Here is a 20,850-nt window from a genome sequence, read left to right on the forward strand (position 1 = left end):
GCAAAAGGGCTGGGTTCAGGGCCCAGAAAATGGAGGGATTTTAATAGCACGAAAAGCCTCATGAATCCTCGCAGCTCTCACATCAGAGAAAACCGCCTTTCTTAGCTTTTGTCCGCCCTCCCTCTCCTCCCCCCTACTTGGAGGCGAGCCAATGAGGCTGACATCTCGTGGAGTCTCACCCAATAGGAAGTTCAGGTTAAGATGATTTTGGAATCGGGAAAGGCCTTCGTCTTTCCTAGTCTTACAGAAAAGACAGAAAGTTGGTCAAATGCTGGGTTCTTTGGAGAAAACAGCTGAGGGAAGCCTCTCCTTGTTTTCAGATGCGGCTGATCCTAGAAACTACCCGGCAAGCTAGGTACCTGGCCTCCTTACCTTCTGAGAACCTCAAGAGGCTGAGAACTTCAAGATGACCACTTTAGGGATGAGAAAGCTGAGGGCTCCTAAGAGTGAGGTCACTTGCTCAAGGTCGCCTAGGGAATATGTCAAGGAGCCAGGGTTTGAATGTGGTTTTGCTCGAGGCCAGTGTTTTCTGTTCCGTGGAGCTGCGTCCACTTACTAGAGCTGGGCAGCTCTAAGGCAAATGCCAGCTTTTATGTCTTCCCCATCTGAGAAATGGGCAGAATGGCAGCTGGCTGCTACCTGTACCATTGGGAGGTGGAATAAACCCTGTCCTCAGAATCTTCCAGAACGTGCTGTCCAATGAGCGTTCTACGATGATGGAAATGTTCCATGTCTGCACTGCCCTAAATGGCAGCCACTAGCCACGGCTGGCTACGGAGCACTGGCCAGGGCAATTGGGGAATTGAATTTTAAATTTACCTGATTTAAATTTAAATAGCCACATGTGGTGGTGCCCTGCTGGCTCAGTCTGTGGGGCTTGCAGCTCTTGATCTTGGGGTTTGTAAGTTTGAGCCCCGCATTGGGTGTAGAGATTCCTTAAAAACAAAATCTTTATAAAAAAAAAAAAATAGCCACATGTGGCTTGTGGCTGTCATACTGACCAGCGCAGCTCCAGAATTTTGGATGAAGAGTAATTCATTTTAATAAAGAGAAGGAGCAGTACGTACAAGCCAGATTTTTAGTTATTTCTAACTTAATAGGACTTAGAGTGTATGATATGCCTGTTTCTGGAACAAGATTTTCGCCCTTTTAACTAGGTCTAGATTAGGTTAATATAAAGTCAGGTTTCATAATATTACTTTTATATTCTCAGGGTCTAGGATTGCCCATGTCAGCCAACAGGCCCTGAATAATGCCAGGGGGATTGGGGAGGGAAAGAAGTGGCCAAGAACTCCATGTTCCCAAAGAAGGAAATAAAATGGGGGTGTGATAATGCAGGCTGAGGACAAGCACTTTCAACAGGGTGGCCAGGGAAGTGACACGGTCTCAGAGTAAGCGACACAGGAGCAAGACTTGAATGATGGGAAGGAGACAGCCATGAGGACACAGGGGCGAAAGCTGCCCCAGGCAGAGGGGACAGTAAGTGCAAAGGGCCTGAGAAGGAAGGCGCTGGGTGCATCGGGGAGACCTTGAGGCCACTGGCGGCTAGTCCAGAGGGAGCGAGGGAGATAGTCACAGATGACGAGGTCAGGTAGCTGGGTAAGGGCCAGAAGAGGCAAAGCTAAGATATATGGGTCATATAAGTTATCTGGATTTATGACGACAAGGGGCTGCTCTAGATATCCAGCCAGGGTCATGGTTTAGGGTTGAGGTTGCCGGCCAGTGGCTGCCATCCTTAACCCCATCCCCATCTCGGAGGGCCAATGAACGCGGCTCTCCTGGGAGGCCCAGGTGTGAGAAGCTTCCCAACAGGCCCCCCGGTGTCTGGAGGCACCTGGGGACGGGTGGCTCACCGAGCCTCACACATCAGGGACCACAGAGCCATCAAGCAAATCCAAATGCCAAAAGCCCTTCCAGTACCACGATTATCATATTAAAAACCAACCCACCCTCTCAGTGGATGGCATGGAGGCGCAGGACAGAGCATCTGTGCTGTGAGCCATTAGGGGTCCCTGACAGATGTGCTCTTTCCCCTCCTCCCCACCCCCAGCTGCAAATGAAGACCGTCCTTTTCTTCTGCCCAGACAAGGATTGATGAGGATTCGGAAGAGCACTCAGACAGGCAAGGAAAGGCTGTGAACCTTTTCCAAGCCTGCAATTTATCTTGAGGAGACTATTCACATCACTTTTTACAGGCTGGATTATGCTCTGACCTGGCACATTAATCTCACCGAATAAAATAATAATAATCAGAAAAAGGGAGCTGGACAGTTGCCAGGGAGGCATTAATAATTGTCGCCCACACTTCGGTGGCACAGGGAAAGGGTGTTGGGTCCCATCCCCACCCCCTGGCCCCCAGAAGTGCCTGTCTGAAGTATAAGGAAGTGAAGGAGCCATGGTCTGAACTTGGAATACTGCATAGATGGTGTATGGGGATGCTTCTCCTTAATCAACTCTGAGCAATTTCCCAAACCACCATCACCCCAGGGAGCTTACATAGGAGGGAATATGGCCCTAGTAACTCAGAGCAGGGGTTTGGGGGAGACTCCCCAAGTTCGAATCCCTGCTCAGCCACTTACAAGCTGTGTGGCCTTGGGCTACCTCCTTAACCTCTCACTTAGCTCGTTTTCTCCTCTGGAAAACATGGATAAAAACAATACCTGTTGGGAATGTAAAATGGTATAGCTGCTGTGGAAAAGAGTATGGCGGTTCCTCAAAAAGTCAAAGAATTATCCCATGACCCAGCAATTCCACCCCTAGGTATGTACCCAGAAAAAATGTGTTCAAACAGATACTTGTAAAAACAAAACAAAAAAACAAATTAAAACGAAAGATACTTGTACACAAATGGTTGAAAGAGCACTATTCACAATAGCCAAAAAGTGTCCATCAAACCCAAATGTACATCAACGGGGGAGTGGATAAACAAATGGTGATCTACCCATACAACAGAATATGATTCAGCCATAGAAGGAATGAGGTCCTGATACCTGTACAACGTGGATGAAGCCTGAAGACATTACGTATAGGGACAGAAGCCAGGCACGGGGTCACACAACAGATGATTCCACTTATATGAAACATCCAGAATAGGTAAATCCACAGAGATGGGAAGCAGATTAGTAGCAGTTGCCAGAGGCTGGGGGGCGTGTGAGGGGGGAGTGACTGAGTGAAGTAGGGAAGGCTCCATTTGGGATGACGAGGTCCTGGAACTAGACAGAGGTGACAGGTGCCCACAACTGTGAATATACGGAATGCCACTGAACTGTAGACTTGACAATGATTACTGGTTAATTTCATAGTCTGTGAATAGGACTTCGATAAAAAACACAAAAAACAACAGCACTTGCCTGGTAAGACAGATGTGGGAAGGAAATGCATGCCTGGCCCATTCAGAGCACTGACTCCACATAAGCTGGTCCTACTGCTATGTGTTAAGTATGAGGTCTGCAATCTTCGGCATGTGATTTAACCCCGTTTCTGCTCCGTGACAAGAGATATCAACATCTATCGTCCCAGGATGAAGACTGAGTGAGACTATGTCTTCCGTAGACTACAAAGTCCATGAGTACGGGGTTTTTGTCTACTTTGTTCATTTGTTCAAAAATCTTCCCATCTTATTTCTGTCCGGAGATAATCAACCAAAAGGCACAGGGCGGGGACCACGTGAAACTCCAGTTTCTCCTCCATGTCGCTCACCCATCTGTTTACAGAGCCCTACTCTGCGTGACACCGCCACGCTAGGTCTTACAAACTGGGGGACAAAACGGACGTTCTGTATGTGGGAAGACAGAAGTGAACCTAATAATCACACAAACAGGTAATCCCAAAGTGTCACAGTGCTATGAAGGAGCAGGTTCAGGGATCTAGAAGGGACTTTTGAGTAGAGGCCCCAAGGACAAGCATTTGGGGCCACCCCCTGGCCACAGCAGCCCAGGCTGGGGAGGAGCTCAGACTGAAGTCAGTGTAGATGCACCCGCAGCCCTTGCTCTTAAACTACGCAATTTGAGAAGTTGTTATACCCATACCCCTGTGAAAACATCACTGCAGTCAAGACAGTGAACATATCTCTCACCGCCAGGAATTGCAAGCCCTGATCTGCTTTCTGTCACCTTCCATTTTCTAGACTTTTTGTAAATGGAATCGTTATGGTTTCTTTCACTTAGGATAATTGTTAACTATTTTAAGATTCATTTATGTTGTCTGTATCAATTCAGTTGACGCTTGAATGACGTGGGCATTAGGAGCGCTGACCTTTATGCCGTCAAAAATCTGCATAGAACTTTTGACTCCCCGAAAACTTTACAAACAGCCTACTGTTGAACAGAAGGCTTGCCAGTAACATAAAGTCAATTAACACACATTTTGTATATGTATTCTACACTGCATTCTTACAACAAACTAAGCTAGAGAAAAGAAAATGTTAAGAAAATCATAAGGAGGGGGGGCACCTGGGTGGCTCAGTCGGTTAAGCGGCTGCCTTCAGCTCAGGTCATGATCCCAGGGTCCTGGGATCGAGGCCCACCTAGGGCTCTCGGCTCAGGGGGGAGCCTTCTTCTCCTTCTCCCTCCGCCTGCCACTCTCCTGCTTATGTGTTCCCTCTCTCTCTGTCAAATAAATAAATAAAATCTTAAAAATTTAAAAAAATCGTAAGGAAGAGAAAATACATTGACAATTCTGTGCTGTTATTTATTGGAAAAACATCATGTATAAGTGGACCCGGGCAGCTCAAACCTGTGTTGCTCAAGGGTCAACTATAGTTCATCCCTTTACATTGCTGAGTTGTATTCTGTTGCATGCAGATACCAAAATTTATAGCTCTGTTCACCTATTCATGGAAATTTGGGTGATTTCCAGTTTATGGATATTACAAATAAAGCTGTATGAACATTCACACAAGAGTCTTCACATGGACATGAGTTATCACTCCTCCTGGGTGGACGCCTGCGGGTGGGAGGACTGGATCCCATGGCTGGCATATGCTTCACCTTTTAAAAAACCGCCAAACTGGCTTCCAAAGTGGAAGATACCAGTTACATTCCCACCGGAAGCATGTGAGTTCTGCGTCTCCTGCAGCTCTGCCCACACAGGGTATGTGGTGTGGTCTGGCCTTTCCATGTTCGCCACCATCACCCACGTGTGTGGCATCTCACTGCGGTTTTCATTCCTAAAGATTAACAATGCTGAGCATTTTTTCAGGAATCTATTTGCTATCGGTAGATCTTCTTTGGCAAAGGGTGTTTAAATCTTTTGGCCGTTTATTAATGAAAAAAGAGTTTAATACATCTGCTCTTTACAAAGGTGTGGGCAGGGTTTAGGGAAGGCAACCAGGGATGGAGAAGCTTCCTCAGGCCGCGAGCTGTTATCCCCCTAGCTTGGATTACTCGTCATTACTCTCCCTTGACAGGAAGCTGTCTGTGGGGGGCTGCCCACGGTGGGACCTGTGAGTTTAGAACCATTTCCCACATCTGTGAAAGGGCATGGTAGTAATAACAGTACCTACTTCATGGAGTTGTGCAGATTCAGTGAGCTTATGCGTATAAAGCACTCAGAACAGCCCTGACCTGAAAGATGTCCCCATCCTGATCCCCCAATGCTGTGAATGTTCCCTTCCATGGCAAAGAGCACTGTGGATCTTGGGATGAGGAGATTATCCTGGATTCCCCGGGTGGGTTCAATGTCATCACAAGGGTCCTCATGAGATGGAGGCAGAAGTTCCAGGGTTAAAGAGGTGATGATAGAGGCAGAAGTCAGAGAGAGAACAGAGAGAAGGACTCAACCTGCCGTTACTGATTGAAGATGGAGGAAGAACACAGCCCTGCCAACACCGTGGCGTTGACCCAGTGAAACCCATTTTGGAATTCTGACCTCCAGAACCATAAGACAACACATTTATGTGGTAGTTTGTTACAGCTGCCATAGACTCATATACTAGAGGAAGGAATACCTCTCTCCTCTCTTCCCATTGGCTGAACCCAGCTGGAAGCCGGGGGCCGCAGGACCCCATTTGTATAGTTCACCCAGGTCAGCCTGGGTGGGAAAGGACACTGTGGACCGTGTCTCTGGAAGTGCCAGAGGAAGACATCCAGCACAAGTATTATCCCCATTTTACAGATGGGGAAACGGAGGCACGAGAGGGTAGGTAAGCCATCCAAGGTCACACAGCTAGGAAGGGGTATAGCTGGGACCTGAATGTCAACGTGCCCAATGCTAAAGCTGACATGTCTAACCATCGGGCCACGCTCCTTCCCAATGTCAAATCCCTGCTGCCGACCTGGTACTCGGCGTGAGCTCAGCGGGCGAAGGGTAATGGTGATAGTGGTCTCGGAGGGGCATGTGGGGAGGCATCTCAAGACTTCCTGAGATCTGTTGTTTCCCTTTGGTCTTTCTTCTCCGTGTCTCTTTCTTCTTCTTTTTTTTTTTTTTTAAAGATTTTATTTATTTGACAGAGAGAGACACAGCGAGAGAGGGAACACGAGCAGGGGGAGAGGGAGAGGGAGAAGCAGGCTTCCCGCGGAGCATGGAGCCCGATGTGCGGCTCGATCCCAGGACCCCGGGATCATGACCTGAGCTGAAGGCAGATGCCCAATGACTGAGCCACCCAGGCACCCCTCCGTGTCTCTTTTCTGTCCTTATGCCATTTTAGACTCCCTGGCACTGCCCCTGGGCATCAGACCTGTGCCTTCACCTAAGGAAACCACAGTAACCTAGGATTTGGGCTCAACTGAATAAATCACGTGGTGGGGGAGTGAAGGTGAGACGTGGGGGGTGGGGGACAAAATCGGACCCAGACCGCCCTGATGTGAAATAATAAAAAACTATCTCTACTGGTCTCTGCCTCCGGTCGCTGAACGTGAGTTCCTAAATCCCTTGGAATTTCCTGGAGTATCTTTGGTTCTAATGAGGTGACTCCTGGTGGGCTCCTGGATGGGGGCTGGTCACCAGAAAAACCAAGCCCTGATCAGAAGCTTAGGACTTTCAGCCCTATCCCCCTTATTCTGGAGAGGGGAGAGGGGCTGGAAATGCAGTTAATGATCGATCATGCCTATGTGATACAGCCTCCATAAAAATCCCAATAGTGCTGGGTTCTGAGAACTTTGGGGTTGGTGAACACGTCCACATGCGGGGAGGGTGCTGTACCCCAACTCCATGGGGACAGAAGCTCCTGTGCCCAGGACCCTTCCAGACCTCACCTTATGTGCCTCTTCACGTGGCTAATCCTCAGTATCCTTTATCATAGCCTTTACGATATGATAAGCAGGTAAATGAAGGTTAAGTGTTCCCCTGAGTTCTGTGAGCTATTCTAGCAAATGACTGAACCCAGCTGGTGTCGGAGCATTGCCTGATGTGTGGGAAGCCCACACATGTGGTGTCAGAAGTATTGAGTGTGTGAGTAAAGAAGCGACACAGCAGTGTTTTCCCGATGCACTTGGCCAATGGCTTTGGGCACTCAAGATGGATGGCCAGTTCCAACCTGCTTTCCTGCCAGCCAAGGCCTGTGATGAATTCTGGGCTGTCTGAAGTTGAAAAGATGGACTGCTCTTACAGAATGGAAAGCAGGAGTCTTCAGAAATTCTTGAGTGCATCTCCCTCTGTCCAGATTCCCTGCTTCGAGTGTTTTTGCAGAGGCACTGGCATTAATTAACCCCTAAAGATGATGTCTTTTCCCAACTCTGCTCAGTCCTCTGAATTACAACAGCTATCTACCCCAACACCTACCAGCAGGCCTTTCCTGCAGGCAAAGCACCCCTGCCACCACACCCCATCCTGTGTCCACGGCAGACATCCCTAATCGATCATGGAGTTTGTTTCTTCTGAGCCCCAGTACCCTTCCCTTTAAAAAACAATGCTCCTAAAGTCACAAAGAGTTGAAACCTATGAAAGCCACCCTTCCCTGGGAGAAGCAGGACTCAGGGCATGGCAACGTGCTTTTCTTCTTTCTCAGGTGACATTTAGATGAAAATTGCATGAAGGGCAGTCGCGAACAATGAAACTCAGAAGTGCCCTTGCGGAGTAGAGGATGGTGGTGATAACAAAGAACATGCTCAGACTCGGGGAACTGTAAGAGGTGGGTGACATATGGTGGCATCAGCTCTGCCCACACCTACTCTTAAGGTGCCCTGAATACCCTGCATGATCGGCGTGACTGGGGCTACCTGTGGCCACAGCCAGTGCCTACCTTGGACTTGACAGCCAGGATGATCTTGGGCAGGGCCAAGACAAGGCACTTGAGGGCAATGGTGACATACTTCAGCACAAAATCAGCGATGCCCACAATCCACAGCAGGTCGAAAAAGTCCAGCGTCTCCAGGTTGGGCTTCAGGAATATGAGGCTGGGGGAGAAGGGGAGATGGTTCAGAGAGTCCAGACGCTCACTTAGGATCCCTGGTCCTTCTGGGAGCCTTGTAAGGTATTACCTGTAGACAGAGCCCTGAACTGGGGATCAGACATCTGTGTCCTCTTTCTGAATCTGCTACTAACTTGCTGTGTGACTTCAGGTGGGTGTCTTAACCTCTCTGAGCCTCAGTTCCCCTGAGGGCTATGCAAGGAGATTGGCCAGGAGCCTCATTAGTTAAGGTGTCTTCCAGTTTTATGAGTCCACAATAGGCTTCCATAGAGGCAGCAAAAGGGAGGGAGGCAAGTAGGCTGGCCAACACTATATAGGGAGGAGGGAAACTGATGTGCAGACACCTCTGTTTACTGTATCTCATTGTCCTGCACAGTGAGCATTGCTTATTCCCACTTTATAACTGAAGCACTGAAGCTTGGAGAGGTGAAGTAAGTGGCCCAAGGTCACATGGCATGATAAGCATATGGGCATTAATATCAGAAAGACCTGAATTTGAATCCAGTTTTCTCCATTTATTGGACCCTGGGCAAATAGTGTTATCTCGTAAGCCTCAGGGTTTTCCTCTGCAAAATGGGAGTCATTCCCTCCTTCATAGTGTTATTGGTGGGATTCGACTGAGATAACAGACGTACTACAGACCCTGCCATGCAGCAGGGATAGTAACAGCAACCCTACGAGGCAGGCACTATTACGGCCCCATTTTGCAGATGAGGAAACAGAGGCACAGAAAGATAAAGTACATGCCTAAGGTCCTACAAATACTAAGGGGCAGAGGTGGATTCTGACCTGGGCATCCTGGCTGTACTTAGTGCTTTCCGTCTTTATCCCATAGCAGTGCTATTCGGAGTATGTAAACCCATTCCACCCATCTGTGACCAGGTAAGTTGACCTCACATTCAATTTTTGCACTTACCTTGTTAAACACAGACAACAAGCCATTCTTCAACTGGCATTGGTCCATGGACCACACTTTGAGTAGCACTGCTCTCTACCATCTCTGAGAGTAATGATGTTAGTCATAATAACATAATAGCTAGGATATCTTGGCTGTTTACATCATTGCTGGCCTATCCTACAGATTTTACATGTCTTAACTCATTTCATTTTCCCAAAGACTCTATGAAGCAGGTGCTATGATTCTTCCCATCTGAGCTGGAGAAACTAGAGCACCAGGGGGTATAGTCACCTGGCCATGGCTCTTGGTTGGAATGAGAGCCAGGATAGGAACCAGCATCCAAACTGTGCTGGTCCACTCGCTTTTCCTCCTGCTGATTCAAGGCTCTGAGCAAAGGTCATACCAAGTCCTTTCTGTCCCCCATAAAGCAAGGAACAGTGCACACAGCCCAGCGTGGATGCTTCCTGAATGCTTCTCACATATTCTGCTGGGCTGGCAGGAAGTAGCACAAACCGGGCTCTCTTCTGATAGCATCCAAGGAATGAACTGGTCTATTTTTTTACTTTTATTTTAAAAAATTTATTTCTATTTATAATAAAGATCCTCAAAGAGTTAAGAGTAGGGCAAAATCAATAAAGACAATCTATTTTGGCAACCTCTCCTGATACCTTCCGTGTCCTTTCACATGCTAGTCTTGTCTCTGGAGGATGCCTCGCCTCCAGGTTGGAGTGGCCATCCACATTATAACTCAGGGAGAGGCCGGCAGCTCTGAGCACCCTCTGCTTCGGCTCCCATCCTACCCTGGGACCCCGGGCTGCTTGGCTCTGCTTCTCTATTACGCTTCTGTGATGGCAATACAATGAAGATCTGACTTCCACTTTTATCTCAAAGACACCAGCTGGTGTTAGATTCACCTGTCTGGGTGGTAGTTCACCGTCTTAGGGTTGTTTTTTATTTTTTCCTTTTTTTGTTTTTGGAGGAGGTGCAGGGCCAAAGTGTTTTTGCAGATTGATTGCTAAGTCCACTTCCTTCTTCTCTCTTTTTTTTTAAGATTTTATTTATTTATTTTAGAGAGAGCACAAGCATGAGCATGCATGCATGGGGCGGGGGGAAGGGCAGACAGAGAAGAGAATCTTAAGCAGACTCCATGCCCAGCGCAGAGCCCGACATGGGGCTTGATTCCAGGACCCTGAGGTCATGATCTGAGCAGAAACCAAGAGTCGGACGCTTAACGAACAGCACTACCCAGGCGCCCAAGTCCACTTATTTCTAACGTTCACTATGAACTTTAATGGACTGATGTATTTTATCGTCAGTTTCACCCCTCTTGAGGCACCACCACCAACACCTACGGTAATTCATCATGAAAGAATAGTATCAATCATAATAGGATTATGACATATCAGTGTTTCAGTTTACCCAGTACTTTTCATGTATTATAACATCTGGCCTTCCAAATAATTAGCCTGTCAGGTGGATAAGGCAAGAATAACCTGGTCCTGGTTTCACAACGAGGAAACTGGCGTAAGGAGTTTCCATTATTTGCCAAAGGGCACAAAGCTGGTAAGTGGAAGGATGCTGGTCATCAGATTTCAAATCCTAGGAAGATTCAATCTCACTGTCAAAGACTGCCTACCAGGACTAAGACTCATTAGGAAAAGCTTCATGAAGCCGCAGTTGCCCCACCCGTGAAATGGGGGGAGCAATACCCTGCTGGGTCACCGGGAGAGTAATAGGAGATAGTGGCTACGGGGTTCACTTACAAACACACTCTAGACCACTGACATTATTATGGAAGGGGGCTCAACTCTGTTGCTTTTCTCCTAAGCTTCTCTCTCTCTTTCTGTGCTGCCAGTTTGACTCAGCCCTGGTTCAACGGGGGCACAGAGGTCTGAGCCTATGAATGTGATCATGCCCAGAGAATGGCATGAGCTGGAAATTCATCCAAGTTTCTGGGAAATGCTACCTCCTCCACCCTCCGTCCACCAGGACCTTGATATTCTGGGCCAGTGTGTGTGATGTGTCTTGATGCCTTAGAACTAACTCCCCAAATGGGCTTTTATGGAGTGGTCCCAAAAAGTGGAGAAACTGCCCATTCCTCAAGGTCCATTTTTAAAAGAGACATCCATGATTTGGAAGCTTGGCTGGAGTTTCAGCCTAGTCCTCCAGGCCCTCACCAGCCAACCCTCAATCACCTGCCCACTATGTGGTTACTGGCAAATGTAAATCACACATGTGGCTTGCGGTGTGTTTCTATTAGAGAACTCTTGCTCCAGCATGCATATATACAAGAGGGTGGAATCGAAAATTTACATGACACAGAGCCACTGCATCATTCTCAAGTGAAGCAGCTGTGTGTCCCAAGCCCAGCAAAGTACCCTCCGCTTTCCCACCAGGGGTCAGACCTCCCCCCTTGCTCACCTGTTGTACAGCTGTTGGGAACTGAATGTATAGAGCACATATAGGGTGTTCCCCGCCAGAAAGGCCAAGATCCACAAAATGACCAGCACCGACCTCTTCTCCTAGAGACAAAGCAAGAGACTTGTAGGGATGCTGCAATGCCAGAGGTGCACATTGCAAAACATTCCAGAATGTTCTCTGACAAGTGGCCACCTCTCCCTTTCTCAGAGGTTTGGAAGAAGCAGGGCTGAGGGTGACGGGAAGGGCACCGGCATCTTCCCACCCCACTGGGACCCAAGCGGTGGCCCCAGAGAAGGTGACAGAAATGTGGAACCTGGTATGTGAAAAAGCAGGAAGGCTCTACGGGTAGCAAGGATTCTGGAGCCAGGCGGCCTGGGTTCAAATCCTTGATCTGTAGCCGCAGGGCTGAGCAAGTTACTGAAACGCTCTGCGTTTCCCTCTCCTCATCTGTAAAATGGGTACATACTGTGACTCCATTACAGAGTTGTGAGAACTGATGTACATGCAGTCAATGTTGGTTCACATTTCCTGTAAGGACTGGACGCACAGAGCAGGGAAGCAGCTCTTGCTCAAGGCCATGTGTGTTAAGCCTCAGTGCCCTCATTTGAAAATGGGAGTTTTGCTAAGGATGAAGGAAAATTCATAAATGTAAACTCTCAGCCTGGTTTCGGCTCATGTTTCGGACTCACTAAATGGCAGGATCTAGGATCCAGATTTTCCAACACAGCAGTCGATTCAAATCCACAGCTTGACAAATTCTGCTCTCCCTTTTTCTAGCCTGGACCGCGGGGCCACTATCCTGGCCTGACCGTTCAACCCAGGGCCATGGTTATAGTGTTCAATTCAAGCTCACACACATGGCCAGCAAAGTCTTTCCCCAAACCATCCCTATTTCCTTCTCCAGCCTCATTTCTGCTTAGTCCCCAGGAAGCCAAGCTGGAAAACCTTCTTGGTTTCCTGTTTCCCAGCAGCTTCTCAGCCTGAGAGCCATCCCAAGGAATTTCTAGAGGAGGCGCGGGGCAGGGTGTGCTCCTGCCTATGTAGTCTGGGAGACACACACAGACCCCTGTGCTGCTGATTCCCAAAAGCTCATCTTTTCCTGGATCAGGGCAGCTGCATTGCTGGAATAAGATGAGGTCATAACCTTCTCAGTGTAACCTTGCCTGTGGTTTTGGTAAATACTCCACTGTCTCTAGACATAGCTCAGTGCCCTGTGCATGGTTACAGAGCACATTTCCATAGAGTAGACAAAATAAATGCATCTCCATCCACCCATTATTCCAGGAGTGGTCAAGGTTAATGACCCTAGAAACCACCTCCAACCAACCAACTGCTCTTATCACTGCGAATAATCTACTCAGCAGCCCTTCTTACTCCAATAAATAATGGATTCCAGTTTAATCCCCCTGTAAATCCAAACCAGAGGTGGAATACAGGGAGAAATAGCAATGCCCTGAGAAGCCAAACTCTGAAGGACAAAAGGGGAGAGTTCTCCAGCAGTAAGTTGATATTTCTAAACTTACTAAGGGTCATGCAGAATCTCTTTCACAGAAAATGTGTATGGACAGACAATACATCAGCTGTGTCTTCATAGGATTCAAGGATCCCTACCTAGAACACCTATCCACGGATATAGGCATCTTCTGACCCCTAAAATTTAAGCCAAGGCAATATTTAGATGTTCTGCATTTGAGAGCGAGCCCCCAAAAGTATCCACTATGGTGTTGATCAACCTGCTGTTCTAATAACAGCAGAAAGGAGTTTGCATAAAGAAGATGAGACCAAGGGTCAAGAAGAACCTCTGGTCCATGCCCAGCTCTGAATCTCAACGTGCTCATCTGTCAAATGGAGACTGAGCCGCCTTCTGTGCCTCACAGAGGCCCAGATGCTTTTAAGAAAGCCCCAGAGAACGATGGAGAGAAGGACCAGAGAGGATGGTGGTTGTTAGGCGATCACATGCACAGTGGAAGGCATAGGCTTATTAAAAGTAGCTCAATTAAATGCTTCCTATACGCCAGGCCCTGTGCTAAACGCCTCCTTAAGCACTGTCTCATCTGACCCCCTCTATGCGTGTATGAAGTTGGTACGAATGGTTCATTTTTCAGGGCAGCACTGGGGACTGAGATCACCAAGGTAACCTATCCCAGGGCCTGTGTGCAGGTGGCTGGAGGGGCTGTGTTCACCCCCCGTTGAAATCAAATACTTACCTGTGCAGAGCTTCACCGCCCGACACCACCACTTTCATGGACTGTGTGACCTCATACACAAGGCACTCAGTGTCTCTGAGCCACCGTTTCCTTATTGGGAAAATGAGCTAAGAATGATTCTGCCTCCCTCCAGGGCGGGTGGGACAAATCTGCAAGATGAACTGTGCCATCGACCCAGCTCTGTGCGTGGCGTGGTTAGCACCGCACGGAGGTTACACGGGAACTCAGGATGACGACGGTGAAGCTGGTGAACCAGCAGCGCCAGTGGGCTGGCCTCAACCGTGAGAGTGGCCGGGCAGATAAGGGTGCTGTGGGCATGTGGGGGAGACGCTGCAGTCGGGAGGGTGTGGGAGAAGGATGGCACATCCGGGGATCTCTGTCCAGGAGAGGCAGGCCTCCCAGAGACGTCCCCATCCTAATCCCTGTCACCTGTGGCTGTGTTAGCGGAATTTATTTATTTGTTTATTTTTAAAGATTTTATTTATTTATGCATGAGAGACAGAGAGAGAGAGAGAGAGGCAGAGGGAGAAGCAGGCTCCCCGCGGAGCAGGGAGCCCGATGCGGGGCTCGATCCCAGGACCCTGGGATCATGACCTGAGCCGAAGGCAGACGCTTAACCGACTGAGCCACCCGGGCGCCCCTATGTTAGCAGAATTTAGATGGCTACTCAGCTAACCTTGAGATGGGGAGACGCCTGGATTTTCTAGCTGGGCCTGATGTAATCGCAAGAGTCCCTAAAAACAGAAGAGGGCACGGAGGGGAGCATTCCCAAGGAGATGTGACTACAGACAGACAGGTGGGCATTGAGGCGCGGCATTGAGGGCTCAGAGGAGGTGGAAAAGGGGCCACGAGCCAAAGAATGTGGGTGACCTCTAGAACCTGGGAAAGGCAAGGCAAGGGGATCTCCTCTGAAGCCTCCCGAAAGAACAGTCGCATTAACAGCCGATCTTCACCTGGAGAGATCCACTTCAGACTCCTGATCCACAGAACTATCAGGGAGTAAATCTGTACTGTTTTAAGCCACTGAGTTTGTGGTCACGCACGACAGGCGCCTAGGAGACCAACTCGCCGGGTGACTCACCTTCAGAGAGACCTGTTCTCGCAGCGTGGAGTTGGCATAGGCAAAGGTGCTAGCCATCCCGATGCACACAGCAATGCCTGTGGGACAGAAGAGGTCCGCCACAGTCCTCTCAGGCTCCTTGGGCCTGGCCCGAGCTTACGAGGCACCATGAGCAACATTAAAAAGTCACTACCCTCTATTCCTTTACGCCAACCGAGCAGCAGGGGAAGTTTCTGCAGGACAAACGACAACCCCCACTGGATAGAGGACGACACAGGCTCAGAGAAGGTGAGTGACTTGTCCTAGGTCACACAGCTGGCCGAGCAGGATCGCATCCCAGGTCTGACTCGGAATCCCATACTCTTAAGCACTGGGCACCATGAAGGCCTCTACAACCCTGCCCTGGCCCTTGGGATGAAGGGGCCCCAACCCGGCAGGTGAAGCTCCAAGCTGCCACACCCGCGAACCCCCAGACTCACCGAGCTTGTGCTGGAAGCACACTTTGGCCAGGAGGATCAGGATGAAGGGCAGGCCTTTCTGGAGCCAGCAGACCACGGCCTTCAGCTCAGACAGGGCAGGGGCGGGTGTCCCCGGCTGCTCGTCACCCCCCTCGTCCGAGTGGGTGCGGTGGTCCCCACCCACGTGCTGCAGCAGTGAGCTCCCGCGGTGGCCGCTGTGGTGGAAGTGGTGGTGGGGCTGGCGGTGGTGGTAGGCGCCCCCCTCGCCCCGGCCCCCGCCCTCCTCCCTGGACGCAGGCATCTGGATGAACACGTCCCCGCCTCCGGCCGATGCCCCCAGCACCAGGCTGGACGGGAACGGGGTGGCGGGCAGGCTGCCCGCTGGGAGGCCGGGGAGACCAGAGAAGAGCGCAGGTGGGGAGGCCGACTCTGCCTTCAGACTCTCAAAGACACCGCCTTCATCCACGCTCGCCTCAGAGCTGAGCGCTTGGCTGCGATTTCTAGGCCAGGAGGGAAAAGAGAGCCCCACCAAGTCAGGGCTGGGAGAGAAAGACGGAGGATGGGGGGCAAATAACAGTACCAATATTGTTGCAGGCCGAATTGTTTTCCCCCCTCTCCCCATTCCTTTGTTGAAGCCCTAACCCCCGGACCTCAAAAAGTGACTGCACTTGAAGACGGGGTCTTTGCAGTGGGTGATTAAGTTAAAATGACGCCACTAGGGTGGGTCCTAATCCAATATGACTAGTGTCTTTATAAGAGGAGATTAGGACATGGACACACACAGAAGGCCAGTGAGGACACAGGGAAGGGAGGAGGCCATCCACAAACCAAGGAGAAAGGTTTCAGAAGAAACCGACCCTGCCCACACCTTGATCTTGGACTTCCAGCCTCCAGAATAGTAACCCAATAAACCGCTAACATTTAAGCCACCCAGCGTGCGGTATCTTGTCACAGAAGCCCTGGCAAACTGAGACAGATAGTACCAGCAATAGGGTCATAATCTTCATGGAAAATTTACCGTGTGCCAGATAGTTTTCTAAGTGCTTCCTGTTGATTAAATCATGATACCCTCCTATCAACCCTGTGAGTTAGGTACCAATATTACCCCCATCTTACAGATCAAGAAACTGAGCACACAGAAAGTAACACGTCCCGAGTCACATAGCCAGGAAGGGACAGGGCAGGAGAGATTCAACTAACTCCAGAGCCTGTTTTCTTCACTACTGAAAAGCCAGCACAGATTCTATGATTCTAGAATAACCTCAGGAACCCAGGGACCCCTGGCCCTGTAATTTTCAATGACTCCTAGTTTCCAAGAGGGCCCACCCTTGGTCACAGCTGGTATTTGGAGGTAATATCAAGTAATATCAAGAAGACTCAACAGAAGAGCCCACGTTCAAACCCCAGCTCCACGCTTCCTAGGGGCCTTGGCAATCCGGCACTCACTTTTCTCACCTGAAGATGGTAGAAACACCATTCATATATAGAATTCCTGTGGGATCGAATTTACAACAGCCTTTTCGGTGTACCCAGCACAGAGCAGGTGCTCAATACATGGGATCCCTCTGGAGAGACCTCCAGGGCCAACTGCCTTCTCTAGTTCCGAGCACAGCTTCCTGTACTGGCACCTGGCAAAGGATTCTGTGGCTCTCTGAGAGCCATTGCTGGAGGTGCAGAGAGCCCAGAGTTACCCCTTCAAGACTGGAGAGCCCTGAACCGGGGATACTCTGTCATGAGCACCATGCCCAGGAGGTCTGGAGGTCGTCTCTCTTGGGCTTGCCTTCTTTTCAAATGAGAGCATGATGTGGAAACTCATTCTGCCCAACAGAGACAAGTAGAGCTGGTTTGCTAGATGTGCAGGTGTCAGGGTGAGGAGCAAAGAGCCTCTCTCCCCTCGCTTGCCCCCAAGGCACCTCCCAGACCCCTGTGGTACTTAAAGTATGTCACGACCTTACTGAATGTGAGAGCTGAGTTCCAGTCATCCTCTGTGGACCCCACAACCCGGGGCATGCAGTAGGTACTCAGTAAACGTGTGCTAGCTTTCATCGAGGCACATCATCCTAGACTTTGTATAATCTACTGTCCATTTGGGAGACCAGGATGCATTTTAAAAAAACACATATTTGACTATTTCACTGTCCCACTAAAAGGGCTTCCCATTCTAAACTCCCTCCTGCAGGTTCAGATAACCACTATCCATAGGGATGAATATCATTCCCATTTTACGGATAAAGAAACTGAGGCTCAGAGAGACAAAACTGTCAGATGCCCTGGACGCTCTGGCTCCAAACTCCAATGTCACCATGTGCCTTGTTCTCACTGCCCAAGGGCTTCCTACTGCAGGGCCTTTGCAGAGACACCGGGATGTCTTCCCACCTCCTGCCCATCCCACCTGGGTCACCTATGCTCATCCATCAGATTGCAGGTAAAATCTCTCTTCCTTGGTGGTGTCCTTCCTACCTCCCAGACAATGACAGTGTCCTTGTTTCTTGTTTTCACTATACCCTAACCCACTGCATGGGAGTGATCCCAAGTGTCATTTCACTGCCTACCTCTGGCTCTCAACTGTGGCGGCACATTATAAGCACTCAGGGGAGCTTCTGAAAAATACAGGTGCCTAAGACCTAGTGTTAACCAACTGAATCAAAATCTTTGGTGGTGGGCCTTGACATCTCCAGTTCGTGAGAGCCCTCCAGGTGATTCTAATGTTCAGTCAGCACCGAGAACAGCACTTCAGGCTGGGCCCTGCTCCAAGAGGTCAAAGATCATGACTGTTTATTCCTACTGTCTCTCTCCTGCCCAGCACAATGCACCAGGCACACACAGCATGGTCAATAAATACTGTTTGAAAGAATGAATGAAAGAGCATACTAAAAGCTCTGAGAAGGCCTGCAACTGAAGAAAAAACTAATTTTGTTGAAACTTAAGTGTTTCCCAACCTTATTTGACCATGGGATTCCTTTATTCTGTGGAAAACCTATTACCATCTTAGAGGACACTTGTAAAACCCAGCAGGGGACATGCTGGCCTGGAGAAATCTCAGGGTTGGCTTCTCTAGCTCCATAAACTTGACCTGGGAGGAAATGATCACAAACCTGGTGCAAGGGAGGGAACTTGGAGATGGCTACCCACTCTCCCACCCCATGGCCTATCCCTGCTGGCTCCCCAAACCCAGGAGATGTATGGTCTTACTCCCTTGGGCTTGGGATAACAATAAAAATAATATTAATAACAACAACAACAACAGCAGACACCATGGCTATGACCCTCAGGGGGCCGTGAGCTTTTTCTGCACTTCAAGAAACTGAGCTCAGAAAGCAGGAGTTCTGGCAGGTGCCCACGCTGACCCACAGAGGGGCCAGCCTCTCTCCACCATTGGGCCCTAGAAAGCCCTCCTGGCCCCCTGAGCTCACCAGCATGGAGTTTACTGGGCTCAGGGGGCCTCTAGAACAACCAGGGGAAGACTCAACCCACCAAGGGGCTTTTTATAGCTTGCCTCCCTTCCCCGGGCCCCTCCTCAGTATCCAGCTGAGATTTCAGCCTAAATGGGAAAGAATATTCCTTGGAGGACTGAGACTGTGTTTCCGACTTAACCATTTCAGGGCTAGAATGTGAGGCAGCCCAGGAGGAGAAGTGGATCCACCCAGATAGGATGTAATCATAACGCGGTGCCACAAAGCATGGACTATAGGGGGGCAGGAGTGATGGGCTGGGGCCTGAATCTCAGCCTGCTGCTTCCTGGCTGTGTGACTTCAAGTAACTTACTTTCCTTCTCTGAGCTCATTTTCCTCAACTGTGAAAATAGTGGTAAAAATAGTCCCGACCTCATCAGGCTAATGTGAGGGTGGCGCAGGGTAAGCACACCATACACGGTGGCCATTATTTTCCCGCTGCGGTCTCTGCCCCCAAAGACCTCACAGTTCACTCAAGGGCAGACAGCGATTCCGTCTTCAGAGGCTAGAGAAGCTCCAAGAGGCATGCTTATTATATGCCAGATGCTGTTTGTGCATTTTCACGCTCATTCGCTCATTCATCAACAACCCTGAGTTTTATTATCTGGCTTTTATTGCGGGGTGGGGGGGGCGAGAAACTGAGATCCAGGGGTGGAGTCGCTCACCAAAGGCACCACAGGTGGGAAATGGCTAAGCTGGGATTTTGGCTAAGGGTCATCTGACTTAAGGCCAGTGCTCTTCCTTGTAGAACAGGCAGGGCTGATGCAAAACTCAGTCTTAATGGGACTGGTAGACACACTGTGACCTTGTCGTCAACCTTGGGCTCACAGGGGACCCGGCATGGGATGTGAAGGCAGAGCTCAGCTGCCTGCTCCTGGGATGTATGTGCAGCACAGGTGGAGAGTGTCACAACGTGAGAACACATCTCCATGGTGTGGACTCTCTTGGACTTCACTAGACAATAATGCTAGCTCATGAGTGTTTTCTGAGATTTTTTCTTTTTTTTTTTTTAAAGATTTTATTTATTTATTTGACAGAGAGAGAAAGAGAGAGCACAAGTAGGCAGAATGGCAGGCAGATGGAGAGGGAGAAACAGGCTCTCCGCTGAGCAGGGAGCTGGATGTGGGGCTCGATACCCAGACCCCAGGATCATGACCTGAGCCAAAGGCAGTCGCTTAACGGACTGAGCCACCCAGGCGCCCCTGAGATTTTTTTTCTATTTGTCTATTTGGCACCTGCTAATAAAAGCTGTGGCCTGTGCTTACTCCTTGCTTCTTTCTGCCTCCCAACTGACACTGGTGCTTCCCCCTGTGGCCCTTTCTGGGAAGGCATGCCCCACTCTCTTGGGAAATGTAAGGAACCAGAATCTTTTCCCAGGGCCGTTAGCCTCTCTATATCCTCACTCACTCACCTCTGTAAGTTAAAATCTGTGGGAACGATCATTGATGCAATGAGTCAAGTGGATCGCCTGTCCCACGGGCTTTGGGGATTACCCTAAAAGCAAGAGCAAGCTGCTGTATTGAGAAGTATATGCCATCACTGGGCAAAGCAGTTTCCAACTAGATCTCCTTTGCTTATCTCACAAGTAACCCCGAAAGGCAGGTATTATTCAATCGAGATTTGGATTGCCCCAGACCATCTGAAGCCCAGAGCCTCCAGACGGAACGAAACCAGAAGTCCTACCTACCTTTCAGGTGGACCGTTATCCGTGTTACTGCTGTGGCGTCTCTGCATTTTCCTTAAGACCTGAAAGTTAACACATGGCATGAGCTAGAGTTTCTCAACATTCCCATTGCAGGTCGGATTGCCAAAGCAACTGTAAACAGGTATTATTACTCCTACCTCACATCCCTAGAGTTCTCTGACATTCTGCAGACCCTGCTTGCATCCGTTAGGTCATCCAAGTCTTAATTCAACATTCAATCCCTGGGAGGAAAGTGTTATCACCCCATTTTGCAGATGAGGATGTTGAGACCCAGAAGCGGAGGAAGAAGTCCTTATGTGAGA

The 20,850-nt window shown here is 49.4% G+C and overlaps 1 protein-coding gene across 2 annotated transcripts in view; it reads right to left on the reverse strand.

Moving 5' to 3' along the window:
• The window catches only part of RNFT2 (ring finger protein, transmembrane 2), a 68,725-nt gene that overhangs the window by 45,737 nt on the left and 2,138 nt on the right, over nt 1–20,850 (reverse strand). The window contains exons 3-7 of one of the 2 annotated variants that reach the window (XM_088019287.1): nt 20,531–20,589; nt 15,413–15,606; nt 14,955–15,031; nt 11,667–11,767; nt 8,180–8,333 (exon numbers count right to left, since the gene is read on the reverse strand). In XM_088019287.1, the coding sequence (XP_087875413.1) occupies nt 8,180–8,333; nt 11,667–11,767; nt 14,955–15,031; nt 15,413–15,606; nt 20,531–20,589 (585 nt within the window). Of the gene's footprint in view, nt 1–8,179; nt 8,334–11,666; nt 11,768–14,954; nt 15,032–15,412; nt 15,693–20,530; nt 20,590–20,850 lie in introns of those variants that run through there. The other variant, XM_028116636.2, reaches the window with a different exon arrangement.

This window comes from Eumetopias jubatus, unplaced genomic scaffold (genome assembly GCF_037043125.1).
Source record: "Eumetopias jubatus isolate StellerSeaLion01/CBP00866 unplaced genomic scaffold, mEumJub1_p1.0 scaffold_16, whole genome shotgun sequence".
Taxonomy (NCBI): Eukaryota; Metazoa; Chordata; class Mammalia; order Carnivora; family Otariidae; genus Eumetopias; species Eumetopias jubatus.